Source organism: Aspergillus brunneoviolaceus (genome assembly GCF_003184695.1).
Source record: "Aspergillus brunneoviolaceus CBS 621.78 unplaced genomic scaffold BO95scaffold_4, whole genome shotgun sequence".
In the NCBI taxonomy this organism is placed as follows: Eukaryota; Fungi; Ascomycota; class Eurotiomycetes; order Eurotiales; family Aspergillaceae; genus Aspergillus; species Aspergillus brunneoviolaceus.
The window spans coordinates 749,853-774,403 of record NW_020290734.1 but is presented as its reverse complement, the minus strand read 5'-3'; the positions used below and the strand labels follow the sequence as shown (position 1 = coordinate 774,403).

Here is a 24,551-nt window from a genome sequence, read left to right as displayed (position 1 = left end):
TTCCCCAACATGTGATTTTCAACCTTTTTCCATCCGCGGCTTTTCTTCCCCCTCCTTATTTTCTTCTTTCCTATCCCGCTTAATCTTTTTCTTTGTGTTGGGTTGTCTTGGGCTTCAATCCGGCTACCTAGTTGCCATTTTATCTATGCCATTGCTCCTCGGAGATTTCTGAGTTGTTGCACGGAGCTTTTTCTGACCTTGTAATCCGGCGGTGATGCTCCGGCGTCGCGTGGGCAAGGAAGAGGAGGAGGAGCCCAACCACAACCTTAACCACAACCACGAGGTGCAGCCCTCCTCCGATTCCTCCTTCCGCGACAATTTCCAGTCCAAGTCCCAATTCAAGTCCAAGTCCGATACCGACTCGCCTGCAGCTGCCCGTCCCTCCCATTCCAAACGATCCGAGTCCTTCATCCACAAGCCGCGCAGTAAACGTCGCAATGGATTGATCTTCGCGCTGGGCGGCCTTTTCGGAGTTCTGGTCGCCGTGCTCTTCGCCAACCAACAGGATGTCATCAGTTTAGACAGTTTAATGGACTTCAACATCGAGTCCCTGATGGAGGTGATGCCGCATGGGTTCTTGAACGATGCGAGAGAATTCACCGTACGTTATCTTCCTTGTCGGCGCCCGTCGGAGATAATGTGGGCGGGCAGATAATGCAACCATGCCTCGTGCATGCAGTGAACCTCAATAAGATGATTGCTGACCGGGATGGGACTATCTATATAGCAACATGAGCGCGACACGGTCAACTACGATCCTTTCTCCGTCGGACTACACCTGCAGGCGCAAGGTTTCCAGGCGAAACACCCGATGGTCATGATCCCCGGGGTGATCTCCACCGGTCTGGAGAGTTGGGGCACCGAACCTGCATCCCGGCAGTACTTCCGCAAGAGACTCTGGGGCAGTTGGAGCATGATGCGGGCGCTGGTGCTCGACAAACCGGGGTGGAAGAACCATATTATGCTGGACAAGGACACCGGGCTCGATCCCCCGGGGATCAAATTGCGCGCGGCGCAGGGTTTCGACGCGACCGACTTCTTCATCACGGGCTACTGGATCTGGAACAAGATCCTCGAGAACTTGGCGACCATCGGCTACGACCCCACCAATGCGTTTACGGCGGCCTACGACTGGCGGCTCTCGTACCCGAACATGGAGGTCCGGGACCAGTACTTCAGCCGCCTGAAGTCGTACATCGAGACGGCCGTGCAGGTCCAGGGCGAGAAGGTTACCCTCGCCTCCCACAGTATGGGCTCCCAGGTCGTGCTCTACTTCTTCAAATGGGTCGAGAACCCCGAGCACGGCAAGGGCGGCTCGGACTGGGTCAACCGGCACGTCGCCAACTGGATCAACATCAGTGGCTGCATGCTCGGGGCTGTCAAGGGCCTCACGGCCGTCCTGTCCGGCGAGATGCGCGACACCGCCCAGCTGAACGCCTTCGCCGTCTACGGGCTGGAGAAGTTCCTGTCCAAGGAGGAGCGCGCCGAGATCTTCCGCGCCATGCCCGGCATCTCCAGCATGCTGCCCAAGGGCGGCGAGGCCGTCTGGGGCAACGCGACGTGGGCGCCCGACGACCAGCCGCACCAGAACCTCACCTACGGCAACCTGCTCAATTTCCGCGAGAGCGGCACCAGCCGCATCATCAAGAACATGACCATCACCGAGAGCCTGAACTACCTCCTCGACGAGGGCGAGGACTGGTACCGCCACCAGGTGCTAGCCAGCTACTCACACGGCGTCGCCCACACCGCGCGCGAGGTTGAGGCCAACGAGCACAACCCGCGCACCTGGCTGAACCCGCTCGAGGCCCGCCTCCCGCTCGCCCCGGACATGAAGATCTACTGCTTCTACGGGGTGGGCAAGCCCACCGAGCGGAGCTACTTCTACCAAGAGGAGCGCGACCCCCTCGTCAATCTCAACGTCAGCATCGACACCACCGTCACAAACAACGACGGCGTCGACCACGGCGTCCACATGGGCGAAGGCGACGGCACCGTCAACCTGCTGAGCACCGGCTACATGTGCGCCAAAGGCTGGCACATCAAGCGGTATAACCCCGCCGGGGTGAAGATCAAGGTCTTTGAGATGCCCCATGAGCCGGACCGCTTCTCGCCCAGAGGTGGGCCTAACACGGGTTCGTTCCTCCCTTTCCTGTTCCTCATCTGGAAACCCTGACACACTCACTCCTCATTTGAGACCCGCCCCCCGCCCCACGGGCACCTCCGCACATCACCAACCCATCCATGTCCCTCCGTCAAACAAATCACTCCACCCATCTAACACCATAGAAAAACAGGAGACCACGTCGACATCCTCGGCCGCGCCTCCCTCAACGACCTCATCCTCCGCGTGGCCGCCGGCCAAGGCGATCACATCGAAGAGACCTACGTCTCCAACATCCGTGAATACGCCGAACGAGTCCAAATTTTCGATGATGAATGAACAATAGACATATGTGCACAAATGAACAAATCTCCCCCCCTACCAAGATCAAATAGACTATAACAACCAACCGCCTCTTCCTGCCACCCATTTCATGTCCTTGAAAATGTTCAAATAGATCACATTTCGTTCGCCCGGGTGCTGCGGTTAGTTACACTTGAAGAGCAAAAGAAGGGCGAGTCGAGCTGTAAGCCGCCTTTTTCTTTCTTTTTCTTCTCGGTCTAGGCTTCGTATCCATGCCTTCATCAGAACCGATGACTATAACTAGCATACAGCGGCGGGTCCAGAGATTTTGATTACCTAATTACTAACGCTTTGTCTCAAGAAACGTCACGTGTCAGGCATGTCCCTTGGATGACCGACTATGTCAGAGGACGCTGAAAATTACCACGTAACTAACTACTACAACATTTACGGTGGAGAGAGAAAGAGATTCTTGTGATGATATTTCCAGATTTTTTTTTGTAAATCCGGAAATTCAAGGGAGGTTTCCATTTCCCAGATTTCATATGGTTGGTATGAAAGTAGTTAATCTAACTTACAGTCAAGGACAAAATGAAAGGTGAGAAAGACACATAAAGCCGGCGGGATCACCGTAGGCAAGAAAAAAAAATGAAGAGGATAAACAGGGCGTAAAGGGGGAGAGTATCACTTTTTTTTCTCAATTTCCCTCAATGCGAGATGAAGGGTGATGATGGACATTCAGGGTGAAAAGGTCATAGAAGAAAAGATAAACATGGTATAATGTACAACCAAGAGCAGTCAAACCTCGCAGCCGAAAACGCGCCACAATGGCTTGAAGTGCCTGACTCCGGTCGTGGAAAGAACAAATGACTCGTAGAATCGGTTCGACCAGAGCAGAACAATGCAAGAAAAATCGAAGAATCGAACCGAACGAAGACAAAGGTATTAACATCCCCGGGAGTCAAGCAGAAAACGGACAAAAAGGAAAGTGCCAGTATCCTAACTCAGCCAGGGTCAAATAAGAAGGGGAAAAAACAATCTATGAGGAACATTGCCAGATAAAATGCCCAAATCCGAAGAAGATAGGTGAAAGATCAAGGAGACGCGAAGGCAGAAACGAGGCACAAAACTCGTGCAAAGGCGGAAAATAAACATTCATGATTGTCGTGACTCCTGACTCCGGGGATTTCCATTCAAGAGGATCCCTGGAGCAGTAAGGTGGAATAAAATCAGCCCAGTGAATGTTTTCATTCAGAACGAGGCCGTTTGGGAGGAAAGAGGATTGTCGAGTGAAACAAAAGGAAGAGTCCCATATCACAAGAGGCAACGGGCAGAGATGAGGATGGATGCGATCATCGACGCCCGAGCTGGACACTTTTTTTCGATTTTTGCTTTTGAGGCAAAGCCAGGAAGATTGACGGCGGGTACTTTTCAGCGGATAACACAATCGAGACCGACTCGAGGAAAACGGGTAGTCATGCAAGGAACACGAATAGAACACGGTATCATTAGCGGGAATTTCGGACGATGCGAATAAGATGGTCTAGTGGAAAGACGAGGTCGAAGATAGTCGAATTAGGAAACAAATAACTTTTTCCCCAGCACGTTAACGGGTGAGAGTCGTGGCACCACTAAGCGACAATCGGTTGCATTGAGCCGAAGGGGTTGGCGCACATGTAGTGCTCCGCAGGCTTGATGCAATAGAGACAGCCGCACGACGAGCCATGGCCAGTCCACACACTTTGCGCGAAAGGCAGAGCGTAGGCCGGAGTGTGATGGTACGACGGCGGCTGTGATGGAGGCGCTGTAGGGATGTACTGTTGTGGAGTGGGCACCCAAGTACGCGTGTACGGCGGAGGCGGGTTGGTGTACGCCCAAGGCCCAACAGCAAAGTAGTCCGGTGTGTTGGGGCCACTGTGCGGCGCGGACGGGGGCGAATATTCAGAGGCGGTCGGGTTAAGCCACGAGTTTTCGAAGGTGGAACTGCGCTGGTACTGCGGGGGGATGGGACCTTCGGGGGAGAGCAGCGGTTTCGAGACACGATGGGGCCGGGGAACGTTCGTGTCGATGGGTGCCAGAGCGTGGCGAGACTCCTGGGCACGGGCGGCCGTCTTGGCACGCCAGTTTTCCCAGTGCTTGAGCCATGTAGCAAACCCATCCTGCTTGTCGTGGATGCGCTCGTGGATTTTCCACTCGAAAGCGAAGAGCCAGTCCAATTCCATCGAGTTCAACTCGCTGACTGGAATGTTGCTAACCTCAGCCCACGACTTGTTCTGGAAGGTGTTGTCGTCCAAGAACTTGCTTCCCAGAAGGAGAGCAACAGTGAGCATCCGGTAGACCTGGCCGCTTCCAGAGTGGAACACCTTGGCCGAAGAGAGCATGCGCATCCGACTCGCGAGGTAGTAGAGACCCAAGAGAATGGTCGAGCTCGGGAGCCGAGTCGACGACAAGATCTGGTAGACGTATTTTCGGAACTGGGGGGTGACCGAGGATCCTGGGTAGACGCTTCGCGCTAAGTCAATATCTGCAAGGTTGATCTTGGTGATGTACAAAGCATACATTCCCTGGGCCATTTCAGCCACGTAGTCGGACATCTGGTCCATCTCATAGTCCAAGTGCGCCGCGACGCCTCCAGTAGCCTTTTCCTCCTTGCGCGGTTGCTCTTGCACCATCATGTCCTGGCGACGGTAATGGGGCGCGATGCCGTTGTCCATCGGGGGAAGCTGAACGTTGTTGCGGAGCGGCGGCAGAACATTGGCGGTGGCCATGGCGCCGTACATGGGCTGGTTCATCGCAGAGTGGGCGGCATTCATCTCGCGGCCGTTGCGTACTCCAACCCGGGATTGAGCGTTCATGTTAACAGCCGACTTGGGATAGCAATTGGCCTGAGAATACTGCTCGATGAACTCGCAGCCGTTCTGAGAGTACCGAGGCGGGAATGCAGCGGAGGGGCCCAGGACGTAGAAAGGTTGCTCGTGCTCCATGCGGCCAGCACTCACGATGTGAGGCGGGGTCGGAGGAAGGCCCTGCAGGCTAGGGGCGTAGAAGGATGGCATGACGAAGTGAGAAGGAAGAGGTTGACACCAGTTCAGGTGGGGGAAGGTAGACTAGGTGGCTGTATCCAGGCGCTGTGTTAGCACACACCTTGGCTCCGATGGCAAGCAGGGAAACCCAATGGACAACAAACAATCAAGACCGCAAGGAACTCAAGATACGAACCGTCTACACGTCCGCCACGCCCTGATCCTGGGTGGGGGAAAGAAGAAGGGGAGCGGTTGCTCGGCGAGCCGCGGCTCTGTTCTTTTGGTATGGAAGGTGTTGTTTAGTTGAATGACATGAGAAGTATGGCGGTCTTCACAACACGGGGCAGATTTAGCAGCGAGACGGTCGTGGATAATTGATGCGCGCGATTGCTCTGAGAGTTGCTACCGCACGAGTTTGGTGATCGATGTGAAGGCGTGTGACTCTCAGAAGGGGGATGGCAGAGCGGACAATTGATCAAGCACGAGGAAGTCAACAAGACAGACGAGCTAGTCGATCGCTAGTTGATTCTTTTTTCTTGTAGCCGAACGAGTAGAACGAATAACCGATGGGGTCAAGGGATGTGTTAGGGGGTGCGGATGGGGAAGGGGACGGTGGAGATCTTTTTAAAGTGTTTTTGCGCTTTTTCGAAAAGAAAATATGAACGACAAACACCAGTTCTCGCGTCAAAGGGAGTAGTCCCAGTCCACGGTGACAACGATACTTAGTGAAAAGCTCGTTGAAAAATGAGATAGGAGGAAATGGAGATTTTCGCAAAGTGGACAAAAAGAGGAGGGAGGGAAGAGGAGAATATAGGTTGGATGATGTAAAGAGAAGAGAAGGAAAAAGGAGGAGGGATGAGGAGAAGAGTCAAAGGAGAGGGGAGGAGGGATGGGGGGAAGTAGAAGAGGAGAGCAAGAGAGAGAGAGAGAGAGAGAGAGTGCGCGAATACAGACGTAGTAAAAAAAAAGCAGCAGCAGCGGAGAACGAGGGAGAAAAGAGAAGAGCAGAGCAATTGACTGGGACTAGGCTAGGTAGGCTAGGCTCATTAGTAGTGGTCAAGAGGGTCTCAAGAGGTGTCAGAGGCGGCGGCGGCGGTCGTCGTTTGGGGGGCACGGCGAGTCTGGGAGGGTGGAAAAGTCACTGAGAAAGTGACGATCCCCGGCTCAACTGGCCTAGTACTGACTAACCTCTTTCTTTTTTTTTTCTCTGGGATTTTTTTTTAATTTATTTTTCCATTTAGTTGATCAAATTAATTACCCTTTCCTCTCACAGACAGTAAGAAAGAGAGAGAGGGCAGTGGGTAAAGGTAAGTGAAACGGGAAAGGAAAGGCAGAAGGGGCTCGGTATGGTAAGAGAGTCGTAAGCCAATGTGATTCCGCCTCGGGTGGGGATTTTATCGATGGTTCATACAATCATCTTTGCCCATTGTATTAGATAAGTGGTTTTTCTACTGCTTAGTTGTTTTCTGCTACAAGTTGTCCCCTCAGGCAGCGGCAGCAGCAGCAGCAGCATCATCATCAAACCTGATGATAAGTTTTGATGGTCTTCAACATGATTCAATCGGATGCCTTACTGCCATCCAAAGACATGAATCTAATTACTGAAACCAACAGTAATGGTGGGCCATCCAGAATCCATACATGACCAACCGGTACCACATCCTGCCCCTAAAAAGTCCGTAGGGATTCTCCGTAGGGGTTCGGATTCCTTATGGAACAATAGATGGCCTTTCCTCATCAACAGTAGCAGCATCATCGCCCGCCAGAGATCCCCAGTCTCCAAACTCAGTACGGAGTACGTAGACCCCCCATAAAAGTCAAACCATTAATAAGAGACCAGCCGCAGCATCCGAGCAGATGGGACTCGAATCATCTCCATTAAACTAACTTAACTAACTTAACTAATGCTTCACATGGGGTGATCGTTTAGAGTTTTCAGAAATCTCAATGGCTATGATGGATGGGGGAGACTAGGAGACTAGGAGACTAAAGCCAGGAATAATCTTAGTCGGAGAGTTGACGATGTTCCCGTTCGTGCTCCATCAAGCCCCCATCGTTGTTCTGGTTGGTTGGTCTGTTGGTGTTTTAAGGGGGGGAAAGGGAATGAACCTTTGCAAGAGGAGAGAAAAGGTTAGTCAGAATGGATGGGAATGAATAAGAAAGGGAAAAATTCAGAAATTCCTTTTTTTTTCCCTCTCTTCACCGTAACACTGGAGTCACTGGGCAGGCTAAGACAGAGGCTAGAACAGTAAGAGAATACCCATATCCATGGGTAGGGGCCCTCTTTCGACCGTCGGCACCGAAAAAAAGACTGGAACGAGGGTAAGGGCCTTTTCCTGTCTAGTATGAATTAATGATGATGAAGAGGAGAATGAGATGAGGAGGTGCAGTAGAATTAATCCTGTGATCCTCTGGCTTACCGTTTTTAATTTAAGGAAATAATACCTATCTCCCGCCGACAACCGCATTGGGACCAATGTCGAGGTTTCAATGAGGTAGGGTTACTGTTCAGTAAACAAATCGATCTTTGACCTGCCACCACCACCACCGTCTTTCCCCCCAAGCTGGGAATGATACTCCGAGGTCCCTTGGCCATAGCAGTAAGAGTGAATGAAGTACGACTAACCTGTACAGTAAATTTGATTCACTTGCAGTGCCTGCCGCCCGCCTGACTGACCGGCAGTGCTATCCAATAATAAGCTGCACGACCAGACCGGGCCAAACTGCACAACCACCCCTTCTACTCACTGGCAGTAAGCTCCAGCGGTTGGCGGTGGGCAGTCTCGGGGGAGCCAAACGGTTCAGTTTTAGTCGGGGTAAGTTAACTAACTTAGTTGGATGTTGAGTTTAGTCAGTCAGTCACTGCAAGTTAGTTAACTAGACTGAGTACCAGTTAGTCTAGGACTCTAGGGGCAGGCTCGAACGGCCAACCCAGAAGGCATCGGCACTTGGGGTCACCGCAGTGACCCATTTATTACTACTTCCAGGGCGCTTAGCGGCGGCCGGTCTGCTTAATTGCAAGAGCTAAGAGGAGGACGGCCATGGGATGGAGGGAAGGAGAAAATTCCTCGAACCCACCACCACATGTTGGCATCTCTCGAACCAGGGTGGGTGATCCAACCATTTAACAGCAGCTACTAGAATATGGACATTGGCGGTAATTTTTTCGAAGTCTGCAAGCAAAGGATATTGGATTGTTATGTCGTCTCACAAGGCCACCTTTCATCATCCTTCCCACCGTTGTTTAATCCACTGACACAGTCGTTCACCAAGCAAAAGTAGATTGAATCTAACTAACACAAAAACAAAATAATAATAGGAGGCCTGGGTGACGATGCCGACCTCCAATCAATCCCAGACGGGGCAACGTCCTACGATCCATTGGCCTGGTGGAACAGGCGGCGGTACGGAGTACGTGTACTATGTACGGAGTACTGTACTATGTATGTGTATGTAGAGGGCGAACAGTCAATGAAAGTCCTGGTCGACTTAAGGTTCAGAACTTCACATGATCGTCGAAACTGATAGAGAGAGCAATGCAGTGCAGGTGGCCTAGCCATGGCCAGTTCATAAGCCAGACAGGATACCAACAGGAGCATTTCCGTCACTTCTTGTCTATCGGAGGCAAAAATTGAAGTCACACCTCGAAAAGAGGGCGAAGAGCAACAGGAAAGGAGCGGCCGAAGAGCGCTAGTGGTACGGCTCGACAAATGACTGGGCCGTGCGCCCCCGTGCTAATTTATCAAATGATGGGCAAAGGAAGAAGCCAGAAACAAAAAAAAAAATAGAACTAAGGAATTTAAAAACTAAACAGGGAAAGAAAAAAACGTGTCGTGGACAGGACTAAGAAAGTTGACTAAGATAAAATGGGTTCATGGAGATTGAGTCGTTCACACCAAAAGTGTGGCTTGGCTTGTTGGTCGCATAAGGTGGATTATCTAATCCATTCTGGTTGGATATTTATAACTTTTTTCCAAAGGCCCCCGCCCAGTCACCGTGTATCCGAAAAGGGGCAGGCGGAGGCAACATTGATTCAATCATTCAATCATCGGTCAATCATGGATCCATCATGGATCCATCATGGATCGTGGTACTAATTGGGTCAGTCATCAAAATGGATCTAGATGGATGGATGGATGGATGGATGGATCATGGGGTGAGAAAAAAAGAGGGGGCAGCAGCAGCAGCAGCATCCAGCTCTACGTCTACAGTAGTCTAGTCAGTCTAGAAGGGATGGAATAGCGAAGAAGGGCATGATCTCAGGGGAGGAAACCTCATCATCACCAGTATGGTCGCGACAAGTCAACGGTGGCGATGGGTGATCTCAAGGCGGAGCCCATGACACCATGCCATGCCATGCCAGGTCCTGCCCTGCCCTTTTGCCCTTGCCCTGTGTCACTTCTGGCTCATGAACCCTGAAGGTCTGGAAGCCTGGGTCTTCCTAGACTGCCTGGACTGTCTGGACTGCCTCATTTTCACCATGATGGTCGAGGTCGCTCGCTGTAGGTCACCACATATGCATCAGCAGGTCCTCTACCGGTATGTACATACGGTACTTACTGTAAGCTGTATCTTTCCGGACAGGTTAGCAGCAGGGAAAAGGCATCAATCATCATCATCATTGTACATATTTTTTGACTGCCAATACTCGGTAGTCACCTACCTTTCAGGTAGAATCGGTAGAACCTTGAGACGAACCGACACATTCCAGCTCCTTCCATTCTGTCGACATTCCTGCCTGTTGCTGCAGCTCAGCCATCATCAAACATCAACCCAATCAATGATGGGTTATTGAGTCCCAATATCCTGTTGGTAGAGGTGACAGATCTGGTATACGTACAGTAAGTACATACTCATAGTGGTAAAGAGGGGGGAAGAGCATGTGCCTGATCTCCCTGTGGCTCGGAGGCTGGCCAGAGGAATCATCTCATCAGCATCGTCGTCGTCACCTGAAGCGTTGCGGCTGATACCTACCTACCTTCATTGCTCTCTTGGTGACTCAGAGCTGCATCGGAATGCATCCAATCAACGCTGGGAGGGGTGTCGGACAGGCTGAGTGATTTTCATTAGTTGGTGAGGTGACTGGTGCAGTGGTTGCTTACAAAGGACCTATTCAAGCTGCATTTAGATAACTAGGGCTACGACTCAAGGTGGTGGTGGGATGCTCAACCAGGCTACCACGGTAATAATAATAGCTCCAGCAGTAAGCATGGCGGTTTGTCGGCGGGGTAGGTTGATATTCTGGAAAACAGCCAGTCCCTGGTTGCTATCGCAATCATGGCGCCAGTCACCTTCCACCTCCTGCAGGCACATCGAGATACAGTACAACGCGATCTATGACTGGGCTTATGGATAAAGAACATAAACCACAACAATCTATTGTAGCTAAAACTCGAGACCGAGGCGATTGAGGCATTCCGAGGGGGGATCTTATTCTCTCTTCTCCGGAACAGCCCAATTGTGTTGTCTTACCCGACCGGAGGATGATCCATCACAAACCATCACCATCAAGATATGTAATTGTACGGAGAATACGTGCCTGGCTGGCTGTTGTACCACCCTCCTTCTACGCCCATCACTCTATCAATGCCACCACCGATCCAGTCCAAGACAAACCCCCAGTAGTAATATCGAGAAGCAAATAACACCCCCAAGAAGAACTCAACAATGGTCCTGAGATTTCGCCCGCCCAAGCAACTAACCTCGATCGATCTCCATCTTTCATCCTGTCGAATCTGAGCTTGCCGTGCCAAACCCTCTCACGCTTCACCCCACTCCATCTGCACACAGCAAGATCGAGTAATGGTGAGTGGGGGTGGGCAGAGAGGCAGTCTTTGCCTTCAGTCTCCCTATCGTTGCTTCACTCTCAAGCCCGGGAGGGAGTGAATGCCCTGCCAGCCCATCTGACCAGCCATCGCTGCCCGAAGGGCCCCGTCCTAGAGAAGTTTAATCATCACGATAATCCCGCATGTCGCGTATGCAAGCCCTCCAATCCTTCACGATAGTGATACCTTCCCATCGTCTCTGTCACTCTTCGGGAGAACGCTTGCCCCCCCCCCCTCCCGCCTCCCCTTCTTCGTTTCTTTCCGATTTCCCAGCTCTATCTTCCGATATCGCCATTTGCCCCCCTCTGTTTGGAGGCGCAGGAGGGCTCAGATCGGCTGTATCGGTCATCCTCACCTGGCAACTGACACGGACACTGACATTGACAGTTGACATTGATGACCCTGAGCCGGACAGACGGATATGCAAGAAGCACTGACTTGACTGCCTCTGCCTATCTGCTTCTTTTCGCCTTGCTTTGAGGTGAGCCCCCCGCCGTGCCTGTTTGACACCTTGACATTTGATGCCGCTGTACCGCTCACCACCTACCATCTCTTCGCATTCGCCTGCCTACCTGCCAGGTCAAGCTTAACTATACCGATCATAACATCCGATTCCCTATGAATTATCCTATTCGTCCTATCGTCTCTGCTCCCCTCCATACGCTGAAAGGATTGACGAGAAGCCCCTCCTTTCCGCCAGCATCTCGATAGAATGAGAACCTCTACATTCTCCATATGGAGTTCTGCATCCAACCCTCAATTACCCGCCCACGACCCCTCATCCCCTAAACTCCCCCACCCCCACCAACCACACTACAATTGGATAGGAACTAGAAACAAAAAAACAGGAACAGGCACAGGAACAAGAACCTCAGCCCTCAACCCTCAACCCTCGAACCCCTCCTTCTCTCCCTTCCCGTCCATTGCCCTATTGACACATTGTCCCCTCCTATAGACTCTCTTTAGAGCAGTAAGTATATCCCTCAAAATCTACTCTCGGGTCAACACGGATTCTTCTACGAGGAAAAGGAAGGTCAAAGCCATCATCATCACTACCTAGTGCCTACCTATCTACATTGAATGATTTCCAGAGACTCCGTATGGATAACCTACCCAGGGCGGACTCTATTCCCTGGCTCTCCACCCCACGACCAGACAAAACAAAACAAAACAATAAACATTTCCGCCCTCCTCCACTACAGTACAGTTATACAACGGAATGAAAATATACATCGATGAATCCGATCCACGAACCGGCCGAGAATACTCCTAATGCCCCGGAGCTGGAAACAGTAACAGTCCTCACTTACCTACCCAGGTAGCCATTCTTAAGGTAGCTATATTGAATCCCGTAATTGTATATCATGTACAACTCACGACTACAACTACAACTACAACTACACTACCGTACCAGAGTAAAGACCAAAAGAAGCCGGGATGGCGGGGGATGGGGGCACGATCCTCCCCAATCACGCTCCCCCCCCCCACCGGCAACAATGAAACAACGCAACAATAAAGAAAAAAACAACGGGAATGTCAGTCGGGAGTTTCGGATACGAGAACGGATGGGCAAAACAGAAACAAAAAAAATCATTCCTACTTGACAATTGCAATTTCTCGTTATTCCATCCACTCCCAAAATGCGGCAGAAATGCAGAGAAGGAGGGTGAGTGAGGGGTTCTGTTTATCGGTCAGGTACCGGGCGCCGAAACAACCAACCCCCTCCCTCATCGTAGAAACTTTCTCACCACATGTGTATGCGTGTGTGTGTGTGTGTGTGTGTGTGTGTGTGTGTGTGTGTGTGTGTGTGTGTGTGTGTGTGTCATTCTGACATCTACTTTGTACCCTCATGCATCACCATCATCATCCATCCTATTCAGATTTCGGAAAGATGCATCAGAAGAAAAAGCAGGTTTTGGGATCCTTGATCTGACTGTTAGTTCGACATTTAATGATTTAGAAATTGCGCCGTGAGTCATTTAGGCCCATCGTGATTGATCCGAGCACAAGGACAGACACATAAACAAGACAAGACAAATAGCACCATGTAATGCAAGATCGTATTCTTTCGTTCTTTTCTAGCTACTACGATCATGCATCAGGATCCCCTCCTTCTCCCCCTCCATCCCGGAATCTTACCTCCCCCTCCTGATTCCGGCTCCAGCTCGTGGAGGATGAGGGGGCAGGAAGAACTGGATGTCATCACCCAGTCCCGGAGATTTCCGGCTGCAATGTCGAGAATAAGTGGAAAGAATGGACAAGTTGATGTGGTGAAGGAATAAGATCAAGGAGGTAGACGGTAGACAGGTAGGTATGTATGTATGTATGTAGCGCCATCCTCAAAAACGTGACAGGACTCTCGGGGTCCCAGAACAGAGTGGATATCAATGATAAATCAACCAGTCAGTGATAAACGGGGTGTGTGGAAACATGGAAGGTAGGAGAAGCAAAAGTTATGAGGATGTTCAGCAAGAAAGTAACAAAACGTCAGAGGAAATATATCGTATCATGAATGCTTCGAGTTTCTCATGCTCATTAGAACCGAATTGACGAAGGGGAACGAGGATCAGCTTTTCGCGCTTGCGCTCTGATACCGTTTCCCTCTTCCCTTTAAACACTTTAAACACCGGATCCGAATTGAAGTCGGTTCGCCATGTGCCAACTGCATGCAGATTAGACATGACAATCCATAAAAAGCAAGGTGGTAGAATGCAGAATCCCAAGTCGTAAAATTCGTCAAGCCAAGGCCATCAAGGTTCTTCGTCCCCTGAATGCCAGTCAATGCCCACTGGTCACAATTCCTACTCCCCCTTCAGGCTTCCGATCAGATTACGGAGGGCATCTACAATGACCTCCTCATCTTTTGGTTCACCGCCGGGGAATGAGCTGTCCGTTGCGTTGCCGAGTACACGGGCTCGCGCACTCTTGAGCACCTCCCGGATGTAGTTCTTATCCTCGTAATCCTCCATGAGAACAGCCTCGAAATCGTCGATGGCCTTGTTTGCACGATCATTGAAGGAGGATGCGTCCGAAGAAACCATATGAGCTGGACCGGGGCCAGGGACCATACCCATGTTTGGCTGATGCTGCATGGGAGGCCCCGAGGGTGGCCCCGGGGGTGGCAGGGGCGGAGGATGCGTTTGATGTGTTTGATGCGCTGGATGTGGCGCATTGGACGGAGGCATTGGTGGAGGATTTGGCGGAGGGTAAGGTGACTGATGTTGGGGTTGTGGAGGCATTGATTGCGATTGCTGTTGCTGCAGCTGCACCAGCTGCGGCGGCGGATCGGACGCATACGGTGAGGTGTAGGTGGAAGGAGTGGTCTGAGCGAAGGCGGGCGGAAGGTTGTTGCGGAGCGGACTGGGTATTGGAAACGGGGTCGAGGCGGCGGGTTGAGAAGGCGGGGGATAGGGACTCGCGTGATGGGGTGCCGGAGGAGCAGGAGACGGAGCGGGAGCGGGAGCGTGGGTGTGAGCGTGAGTTGCATAGGGGTTGGATGGCATAGCAGGGAATTGGAAGTGCGGATTGGCCATGCTGGGCTGTCCATTTGGCTGAGTGCCATATGATGGATTCAATGCAGGCATGTACGAGGGAGGAGCGGGAGGCGGCGGCTGCGCCGCTGGCGGAGGAGGTGACGGGCGCCTCTTCTTCTCCTTCTCAACAGAAGCTCCAGGGCGGAGCTGCCAGGACCATCCCTTTCCATCCCGCTCAGCATGCATGAAAAGATGACTGTTTCCATTGAGGTTGTGCCGTACACTGGACGTCCAACCTTCGGTTTCGCACTTGAAACGGAAATATGGATATTTCAACTTCAACGCTCGATAGATCTGCTTGAGTGTCATCGGAGTACCAGCCTCGGTGAGAGCATCGAAGATGAGAACGGCGTAGTTGTAAGGCGGCTTGGCCAGATCCTCCGGGGTATATGCTGACTCGGGAGGATAATTCGGAGATGGTGACCGCGAGGGTTTGCGCTTCTTGACAGGGGGGGCTTTGATGAACTCCTCCGGGCGATGTTCCATAGGATACTGTCCACCTTCGGTGGAAGGTAGGGGAAAGTCCATAGGAGTGCCATCGGGCTTCTTTCTCTTGGTATACTTGCGTTTCTCGGGTTTTGACCCAGGTGACTCTCCGCCCATCTCCTTGGGCGTAACAGCCGCCGTCGTTGAGGCTGGAGCCTTGCCAGCTTTCGGCCGGCTCCCAGGCGGAGGAGTAACACCTCCATTGGCCTCGCGCTTCGCTGCCAATTTTTGTTCTCGAGCCAGTTCTGCTCTTTCTCGCTTGGACATGATGCCATCCTTAGGAGGACGCCCGGGACCGCGACGTCGGATCGGTTGTAACGCCGGATCGATAACTCCCTCTACAGAAGGCATTGGTCGCGCCGAGTCGGGCTCTCTGGTTTTTAGTATGAGTTTCGTTGGCGGTCTAGGAGCGTCCTTATTATCCGCAGATTCGGACGGACCCCTCTGCATCTCAACTTCGTCTTCAACTGCAGGAGCTGGTGTCTGAGAGGTTTCCTCCCCTGTACCCAGGGGCTCCTCGACACGGTCAGCACCAGTCTCACCGATTGGCACATCTGGTAATAGAAAGCGAATGCGAACACCTCCAATCTGGATGTAGTCGCCGCTATGTAATGGTCTGATCTGACCAGGCGATAACCAATCTGCACCAATGAACGCGCCATTTCGTCCCATGACTTCCATCTCAAACAGATTCTTATCAAAATTATAGGCGATCTTGACATGTTTGCGGGAGATACCACGGTGGCCAGCGGCACTGCCGTCAACGGTGGCGGGAGGGTGAATGGGGATTGTCGGACATGCGTCAGGCGAAGGGAGCAGCGCAAGAGCATCGACTGGCTTTGCATCGCCGTTTTCTTCATTCAATGACTGCATCGCTAGGGCATTGTAGTCGGTGGTGTTGTTATCGGTTGATTGAAGTTGAGCTGGAGTAGCATGCAGCGGAGCGCCCGATTCCGCATGGGAAGAAACCGACGATCGCCGGCTGAGACGAGGAAGATGGGAGACATCGGGATCGAAGCCCATAATTCCACCACGGTCACTGACAACGCTGCCCATCATACCGCTGCCTTCATGCTTCACACGGACGGGGGTATGCGACATGTTTCCACCACTAGAGCTCTTCGCTCGCGTTGTCCTCATTGCCTGTCGAACTTGTATTTCGCGTTGATGCGCAGCGCGAGCGGCTCGTACATCACGACCAAGGATAAAGGAATAAGTGTTGCAATAGAAATGACCGTCATCGAACTCAAGCTTCGCAAATGCTTGAATCCGGGGTTCGGAGCCGGTGACAGAACCCGAGCCATCATGCGGTAGACCCGAATATCCAAGTGCGGAGAGATCGGCGCTCTGCGATAGATACGCGTCTGTAAGCATCTCATTGTGTTGCAATGCATCGAAGGGATTCTTCGAGGAAGACGACAGATCGAAGGGTGTGAAAAGATCAGCATGGTCGATGCCGCCTTTCGCGAAAAGCAATGGATCTGTGAGGCCGTCGATTGAATCGTTCATCTTAACGGTCGGGTTCGTGTCTTCTTCGGGATTCGTCAGGGCCATATCGGGTTGGGGGTCGAACTTTTCGTCCTGCTGGTGATGCGAAGATGGCTGGGCAGTCGATGTCGGCGGGATTTGATCCGCGCCTCCGCCGGTCGAGTCGGCAGGCGCAGTGGCCATAGGCTCTGAAGTTGAATCTAACGTCCATTGGAGATTCGATTTATCGTCGACCTGGTGCGGTTGATCCGTCGCTTGCGGGGCGGGTGGCATTGGGTGGTCCTCAGACGGCGATGGACCGGAGGAGGATTGATTGCCAAGGAGCTGGGCCAGCAGCGCACTGGCGGCGGACTGACGACGGAGATCGGATTGGGAATCATGCGGCGCAGGAGATACTGAGGATTGATCGTCGGGTTCGGATTTGATTGTGGTTGAGGAAAGAGCGGGTAGGCCATTGGGGGACGAGGCATCGAGGGGATCGGGGACAGGATCTTGCAGAGCGCGGATTGCGGAGTCGTTGGGCGGGGATGAATGCGGTTGAGGGTCAAGATGCTGTTGCTGGTGCTGGTGCTGCTGTTGTGATCGAGGATAGTCGTACACGGACGACATATCCGGGGCAGCATCCGGAGGACGATGGCCCACCGCTGGCGCTGTCATGGTCTGCGACGACGACATGACCGGCGGCTGGTCTTGACGGGGGTCGAGTAGGAGAGGATTGGGGGTGGAGGGAGACAAGACGGAAGAGGAGGAGGAGAGAAGTCGAGGGCGGTGAGCCCGTCTCCCGGCCCAGGACGGCCTCTGACTGGTCGGCGAAAAGTAGTGCCGGCGATATTTTTTTTTTTCATGGAGTTTTTTCTGCCGCTTCCGGTGACGGGATGGACGGTACCTTTTAGGGAAATTTGTATGGGGAGAAGGTATTACTGAGGGATTTCCACGTAATCGATTGGTATGGGCCGTTTATCCTTTACCCAGTCTATTTATTGCTTGGTTCTAGCCTCTGTCCATCAGGCACATCTTAAGAGGATAGGATACCTCCTGCAGCGCACGACAGCTGGCACTGCTTCAGTTTCTGGTCCAAGTACTCCGCAAACCCTGGAGTGTTGGAGATGGCTGATTCACTCCCGACATGCAGAAATGGGCGACTCGGAGTATACATCCCATTGGACTGGTCTTTGTGCAGAGGGTGAAACACCAGCATCCAATTCATTGCCTGGGGCGACGGGAGGTTTCAGACGGGTGCTAGGTACGGAGTAGACTTTTTCTTATCAGCTGGCAAAGACCCGATTCGACATGCAATGCTTGACTTTTATCTATGTTGGCAATTTCTTCGCAAAGTTGTGATAGAATCAGTCGAAACAAGGTCATTCCAAAATCAGTCTTTGTTGGTCTTCGACACTGACCATAGAAGTTGAGCTTCCATAGATTAAAAATAACTAAAGCCTGTTCGTTTGTAGAGTCACATAATTTTTCAATTCAGGATATTTACAAGCTTCGGGCGTTTCTATGCTTCTGAAGTCTTCAGTCCTTGGATTATCTCTTCTGGACTATAAGTACCTATACATGAGACCTTTCATCATGTGTAGAGTTACCTTATGCTCAAGCTACCATACGGTCCCCTCACAGTACAGTACACGGAATTCCAATTCGCAACCACGGAGCACTTTATTCAAGAATTCAATATACAACAGACGCTCAAGGGTAACAGATCAAAGAACATGCTAGGTAGGTATCAGTCTTCCAAATCAATACCCGCCTATCATCTCCAACCCGCCCAGCCTCTTGCCTGCACCCCAGATCTCCCCCTTCCGGGGTAGAATTGGAAGAAACAGCCTACCGCCTACTAACCGATCCATACAGCAGAATCTGGACTATTTCCCCTCACCTCTCATCCATATCAGCATCCACTCAACCTGAAATAAGGTAGAGAGCACACCGTCCCTATTTACATATAACCACCCGCCAACTCCAACCCCCTCCAATTCAACTTCAACTACACAGTCTGCTTCTTATATACAGCACATTTCAATCCCCATCCCCATCCCCATCCCACAAGAACCGAACAAAAAAAAAAAGAAAACCAAGATGCCCAAAAAACCCGCACCACCGCCAACAACCACCTCCAAACCCAACCCCAAACCCAAACCCAAAACCAAACAATCCCCCGCTACAATCCCCCCCAATGCATCACCAACCGCCCAAACAAGAATCCCCTGGCCTCCTCTGACCCCATCCCCCAAGAACCCCTTCTACCACCCCACCAAACCCACCCTCCACCTCCTCATCCCCAACCAAGCCTACATCATCCCGGAGTTCTTCCCGGCCCCCTTGTGCAAAACCTACACCACCTTCCTCGCCTCCCTGCCACTGGTGACCACACCGAACAAACCCAAGAAGGGGGACGCGGTGCGCGTCAACGACCGCTTCCAGGTCCAGGATGACGGGTTCGCGGCGCAGTTGTGGGAGTATACCTGCCTGCAGCGGTGTGTGACGGGGAAGACGAATCCGGTGGAGGAGAGGTTGTACTCGTATGATGATGACGCAGAAGAGGAGGGGGCCGGTCAGATCGACCGGGAGGAGGATGATCTCAGCAAGAATGGGATGTGGGGTGGGGAGCCGTTGGGGTTGAATGGGAATATTCGGATTTATCGGTATACTAAGGGCCAGTTCTTTGATAAGCATTGTAAGTTTGATCTGTCTGCTTCTTGCCTTCTGTTGAGGCCGGGGGGAGGGGGAAGGGGGGCGGCATCAATTGAAGGGATCGGTGATCAAGCGACATCTTAATTAACCTCGTCAAATAGACGATGATTCCAACTCCCTTACTTTCAACACGCCAGAGCAACCGGCTAGGCCGGCTCGCACGACATGGACCCTACTCATCTACTTGACGGCTTGTGAGGGCGGAGAGACTATCTTCTACCCGGAGCCCACGCGGAAGGACCGCAACCCCCAGCCGGTCTCAGTCAAACCCGTGCCGGGTATGGCGCTGCTGCATCGACATGGCGAGCATTGTATGCTGCATGAGGGGGCCGAGGTCCGGAGCGGGGAGAAGTGGGTGTTGCGGAGTGACCTGGTTGTTGCGCGGTGAAACCACTTGTCTACCCATCACGACATTCGAGTCAGAAAGCTTCGAGAAAGTACTGTACTCTACCGGAAGTGCTCTACAGGCCTACCACGACTGACCCAAAGAATATGTATCCACCATTGTCAAAGACATATTATGAACAAAGAAAACACCCGGACAGACACCGGACCACACCGGTGCGTCCACTATCAGACACATAAACAGGAGGTTGCATCTGTCTGAAAATCCCATAATGCCGTGGCAAAGAATAAGTAAAAGACCAATGTTTCGCCAATGAACCGGAGGGCAGCTTTTCTTCAACCCCATCTTGCATGTATCTCGGAACCCACATTTCTCCAGGCAGGGCCCAGGAAAAGCATCAAGTACATTGAACAGAAAGATAATAAAACATAACCCCACCCCATAGCACCTTCCCAGTTCGCGTATCCTCGTCTAAAAATGTTTGTATGCTAATCATGACTGGTTTGGCTTCGACTCGTACTCGGCCCGTCTCATAATATCCTCCACGGGACCCAGTAACCGCTTGAAGCCATCGCGACCCAGCCGAGCAACCTTGACCTCCGAGCGGGCAACAATGCTCGCAGCCCGAGGCTTGTCGTCCAGCAATGCCAGTTCACCGAAGTAATCACCACGCTTGTAGGATTTGACGACTCCGTCCAAGTCCTTCTTGAACGCATCGGCTTCACCAGCCTCAAGCAGGTAGAAGGCATCGCCTGGATCACCCTCGCTGATAATGGTCGACCCAGCGGGGTATTTGCTGGCGTCCAGCGCATCGGCAATCTTGGACCGTTCGTAGGGCTTGAGGCTGGACAGGAGAGGCACTTCTTCCAAAAAAGCCTCGTACATACGACGACGCTGGAAGGCCGAATCCATCAGAATGCGGCGGAAGGTGATGCGGTCCAGGGCCCAGAGAGTGCTCTTCGGATCCACGGAGACGACGGTCGCGGCACGGGGAGCATTGTACATGAGAGCCAGCTCTCCAAACGAGCCTCCAGGGCCAATGGTGCTGACTTTGTTGCCCATACCCTCGGCGCCTGGCTGCACGGAGCCCGAAGGGTGGATCAGAACGTCAAAGTGGCCTTCTTCAACGATGTAGAAATAATCTCCCGCATCACCCTGTGAGATGACCTTGATGTCTTTGGCGGGAATAGGCTTTTCCACCAGCGCGTCGAGCACAGTCTTGAACTGATCGTCATCCAAGTGGGCGAAGAGGAAGTTGTTGCTGACGGCGGTCTTCAAGCGTGCGATTTGCTCATCTGATTTGGGGTGATGCGGCGGGGCCCAGCTGTCCGAGCCAGCTGAAGTGGGATTCAACGACTCTGCTGACACCGATGTCCTCCGTCCCAAGGCGTAGTTGTTGGGGAGGCCAGGGTTGGGGACGCCCGTCGGGCGGATGTCGCCTGGTGGGAACTCGTCGGCGGCCTCGTCTTCCTCGCGCGACCCATCGTCGAATGGGCTTCGGGTGTTGAAACGAATGGCACCACCATCACCGAAACCACCGCCCGTGAACAAGCTGTTGCCGGTCGAGGATGAGGCAGCGGCGGGAGCATTGGCGGAGCGAAAAGTCGGATCGGTTGGTGACGTCACCTCATACTCGTCCTCCTCCGAAATCTTGTGAAAAGTGGCGGGCTTGCTGTCGTCTTTTGTGCCCACGCGAAGGGGTTGATTACCCCCAGGAAAAGTGCTCTCGGCCATTCTCTGGAGGAAAGGGCTGGAGAAGGTGAAGTTCCGGCCTGTGTTAAGCGGGGAAATTGGACGCTCGGGCGACCACGATTGCAGCGGCCGCGATGGAGGGGAAGGGCTCGTTTGAAGTAGATCGGGAGCTAAATTTGAGTCGACTGGTGGGAGAGAACAAGACGGATGTCGAGTTTTGGATGGAGAGGAAGGATATAGAAGAGGAGCGGTAGTCATGGGAAAGATGTAGGAGAGAAGATTGGGGAAAAGAAGGAAAGCTCAGAGAAAAGAGGAGGGGGGGGGGCGTGGGAGGGGAACAGGGTAGCAGCAGGCTAGTAGCACACCAGCAGCAAAAGCAGCAGCAGCAGCAGACGGAGGGGGGAAGAGCTGAGGAGGGGCGGGTAGAGAAACCGACCAGCCCGATCGCTGAATGAGAATCAAAAGTGACGGATGGTGGTTGAGGTGGGGAAGACTTCAGCGGCACACCAAGGCCTTATTGGATATTCTGGCTTCGAAGCTCGGGAACCTTTCCAGATCGTTTGATCCTTTTGCGTTCGTTGGTTGGTTTGAAGTTGCAGCTTGCCGTGGAAGCTGATGCAAACCGCTTAAAGTTGAGAGATTGAGAGATTATCGGATTCCACTCAAGGAAAATTAAGAGCTTGGCTTGTAGAGGAGTAGGAGTAGGTATAATTCAGGATCTCCAGAGACACAATCGAAACAGTCTAGGAGTAGAACTGTGACAGGAAAGGATGACAGTGAGACGGAGGAGAGAATTAGAAAATTAGGTGTAGTAGTTGCAGTAAGTAAGTAAGTAGAAGTAGGAGGAAGTAAGAGTGAGTAGTGAAGTCACCAGCTGCAAGCTTTGGGAGGGGCACCACCGCTCAACTTAAATCAAGGGTCGCGTGGGAACTTGCCTGCCGGAGATGAACTAATTCTCTAGGTAATCAACTAACTAGTAGGAATTATTACCTACTAGAATTATCACCTAATGAGAAAAGAAAAAGGGGCAAATACTCAAGATGGTGTGTAGCGCGTTATGATGGTGGTGGTGGTGCGTGTGTGTGGTGGTGCTACCGTCTACGTGATCTAGAGGGGTCGTCGCAGGAAAAAAAAATAGGGATCACCCAGAGAAAAAAGGAGGGAGGAAAAGACACGAAACCGCGGGAAGCAGCAGCAGCTCGCTCCATAATCATCTTCAGAATACCCTTCGTGCTCAGAGAGCACCTTCGTGGTGGTCTATCACCTGCTTCCTCTACCTCTACCTCTTCCTCTTCCTCTGCATCGAACTCCCCAGCGTATCTGTGTCTTCGTTTCTCTCCAAGGACTTTACCCACTGTGATGTCTATCAAACAGAGTGGAACTATCCGATGAACATATTGTCAGTGGACTCCTTATCCAGTCGAGCTAATGGCTTCCATTCTCCTTCTAGAACAATTCAACCCCCTAATCAATCGGGTCTCGCGACTAGTAGCCCGTTGATTCCGTCAATAGCGGAGGTGGCCGGGTCAATAGTCTACTTGAACGACCACAAGAGTGGTTAGAAAGAGGAGGGTGAGTGGGGAAAGCCTTGCCTGTGACCTTCCTCTCCTGATCCGAATCTAAAATAAACCGAAACTCACGACGATGAGAAAAAGGAGACGACGGGGCACCGCAAAAGATGGGGAGGTCAATCCTTCAGTCGGGAACGGAAATGGCGTCGAAGGTTCGCTTTGGTGGCCAAGGGGCTTCCAGATTTCTTCTAGAAACATGGTAATTCATTGCGCCACCAGAGGGCGGGGATAGCTTTGGCACAAGCAGGAGTTGGATGGGATCCAATCTGGAGGATGTTGTGCAATAATCGACTTGTGATCAACCCCAACCCATCCCTTTTTTTTTTCGATTTTCTCCTTAATCAGGCGAAGGACATTCCCAATTTCCATTGAGTCTCTTTTTTGTTATCATCCACTGTTTACCCATCCACTGCTTCCCCACCGTTAGATAGAACTTCAACGAGGTCAACATCTCCTCGACGTGCTGCTGGTGGCAAACTTGTTGTCGAAAACGGTGCTGGTTCCCTTCGGATGATCTGCTCGCTGAGGTCATAGCCTGACAAATCGATGCCATTCATTTAATTAGTCTTTGTTGACGTTTGCTCGGGACGGGCCCCTTTTCTGTATTTTGGGTCAATGGATGTCAAGATGCCATCATGAGGGGATTTTTGAGATTCTGTCTTTCCAGTGTTGCTGCAAGGAAGTCTTTCCCTTCATCGCACGGCCATGAAGGAGACCATGGATGGTGGATTATTGATTCTGGCCGGGCCCTCCTTCTCGATTCCCCCATCCCATTCCTGACTGAGTTAGACTAGGCGCCGTCACCGTTTTATCTCATTCAGGATCGCCGTTTTTGAGGGAATCATTTTCGGTTTAGTGTGAGAGTCCGTGCTTCCCTTCCCTCCCGAGTCCCGAGTACCATTGACAGAGTGCGATCATGATTCACTGCCTATGTGCATGTATAAGATACCTTCTACATACCTTCTACACACCTAGATACTCACCTACACACCTACTCACCTACACTGTGCGCAGATTGCCTGCCCGCTTCAATTGAATTGATTGCGCGTTGGATTCTGGTTGCCCTGCAGAATCTGGTCACATCCGAGGAATTGGCTCTGGAATGAATGGTGGTGGGGCCAAGGAGCTTGATATTCTGGTGACCTTGATTCTTCCTTCCGAGAGGGATGCTCAGGGTGCTTTTATCCTTGGTTGTTGTTGTTGTTAAAGTTTTCCCATGAAAGTTTTGATCCCATACAACAAGTGAAAGAATTCGGTTATCGGAATAATCATAATCGGCGGCGGCAGCGCCTTCCCATGCTTGTAACAAAGGTTCTGATGACTGATAAGACACGCCAGCTGTCAGTACGGGCACGCACAACTTGGCTGAGTTGTACAGGCGAGGAGATTTGTTCAAGTGTCAGCCAGCACGCATCTAGAACCTGAAGGCGGTGATAGAATACGCGCCAACCACTCTTTGACCCTGCGATAGGGATCCGCCAGG

At 52.0% G+C, this 24,551-nt stretch overlaps 6 protein-coding genes across 6 annotated transcripts; 3 read left to right on the top strand and 3 right to left on the bottom strand.

The window, feature by feature from the left end:
- Positions 1-48: 48 nt before the first annotated feature.
- Positions 49-2,865, top strand: BO95DRAFT_510764 (phospholipid:diacylglycerol acyltransferase). The gene is made up of 3 exons (XM_025591380.1): positions 49-601; positions 728-2,135; positions 2,298-2,865. The coding sequence occupies exons 1-3, from the start codon at positions 215-217 to the stop codon at positions 2,441-2,443; spliced, it is 1,941 nt and encodes a 646-aa protein (XP_025447257.1). The 5' UTR covers positions 49-214; the 3' UTR covers positions 2,444-2,865.
- Positions 2,866-4,038: 1,173 nt separating this feature from the next.
- BO95DRAFT_427643 (putative cyclin-like protein (Clg1)) lies at positions 4,039-5,463 on the bottom strand (the record flags this gene model as incomplete). The annotated part of the gene is made up of 1 exon (XM_025584808.1): positions 4,039-5,463. The coding sequence occupies one exon, from the start codon at positions 5,461-5,463 to the stop codon at positions 4,039-4,041; it is 1,425 nt and encodes a 474-aa protein (XP_025447256.1).
- A 4,191-nt stretch (positions 5,464-9,654) lies between these two features.
- Positions 9,655-10,442, top strand: BO95DRAFT_160728 (uncharacterized protein). The gene is made up of 2 exons (XM_025580732.1): positions 9,655-10,271; positions 10,339-10,442. Exon 1 carries the CDS (start codon positions 9,782-9,784, stop codon positions 10,223-10,225), a length of 444 nt encoding a protein of 147 aa, XP_025447255.1. The 5' UTR covers positions 9,655-9,781; the 3' UTR covers positions 10,226-10,271; positions 10,339-10,442.
- Positions 10,443-13,581: 3,139 nt separating this feature from the next.
- Positions 13,582-17,452, bottom strand: BO95DRAFT_160745 (forkhead domain protein). The gene has a single exon (XM_025580733.1). It carries the CDS (start codon positions 17,435-17,437, stop codon positions 14,057-14,059), a length of 3,381 nt encoding a protein of 1,126 aa, XP_025447254.1. The 5' UTR covers positions 17,438-17,452; the 3' UTR covers positions 13,582-14,056.
- Positions 17,453-18,765: 1,313 nt separating this feature from the next.
- BO95DRAFT_160626 (uncharacterized protein) lies at positions 18,766-20,072 on the top strand. Its single transcript, XM_025580731.1, has 2 exons — positions 18,766-19,442; positions 19,561-20,072. The coding sequence occupies exons 1-2, from the start codon at positions 18,845-18,847 to the stop codon at positions 19,845-19,847; spliced, it is 885 nt and encodes a 294-aa protein (XP_025447253.1). The 5' UTR covers positions 18,766-18,844; the 3' UTR covers positions 19,848-20,072.
- A 225-nt stretch (positions 20,073-20,297) lies between these two features.
- Positions 20,298-21,539, bottom strand: BO95DRAFT_459210 (cyclic nucleotide-binding domain-containing protein; the record flags this gene model as incomplete). Its single annotated transcript, XM_025588633.1, has 1 exon — positions 20,298-21,539. The coding sequence occupies one exon, from the start codon at positions 21,537-21,539 to the stop codon at positions 20,298-20,300; it is 1,242 nt and encodes a 413-aa protein (XP_025447252.1).
- Between the last annotated feature and the right edge of the window lie 3,012 nt (positions 21,540-24,551).

Excerpts from the sequence above, each read along its gene's own strand:
- BO95DRAFT_510764 (XM_025591380.1), top strand. The coding sequence starts at position 215 with ATGCTCCGGCGTCGCGTGGGCAAGGAAGAGGAGGAGGAGCCCAACCAC. Across the intron at positions 602-727 it reads ACGATGCGAGAGAATTCACC|CAACATGAGCGCGACACGGT; the intron begins GTACGTTATCTT and ends CTATCTATATAG. Across the intron at positions 2,136-2,297 it reads CAGAGGTGGGCCTAACACGG|GAGACCACGTCGACATCCTC; the intron begins GTTCGTTCCTCC and ends ATAGAAAAACAG.
- BO95DRAFT_160745 (XM_025580733.1), bottom strand. The coding sequence starts at position 17,437 with ATGTCGTCGTCGCAGACCATGACAGCGCCAGCGGTGGGCCATCGTCCT.
- BO95DRAFT_160626 (XM_025580731.1), top strand. The coding sequence starts at position 18,845 with ATGCCCAAAAAACCCGCACCACCGCCAACAACCACCTCCAAACCCAAC. Across the intron at positions 19,443-19,560 it reads CCAGTTCTTTGATAAGCATT|ACGATGATTCCAACTCCCTT; the intron begins GTAAGTTTGATC and ends CTCGTCAAATAG.
- BO95DRAFT_160728 (XM_025580732.1), top strand. The coding sequence starts at position 9,782 with ATGCCATGCCAGGTCCTGCCCTGCCCTTTTGCCCTTGCCCTGTGTCAC.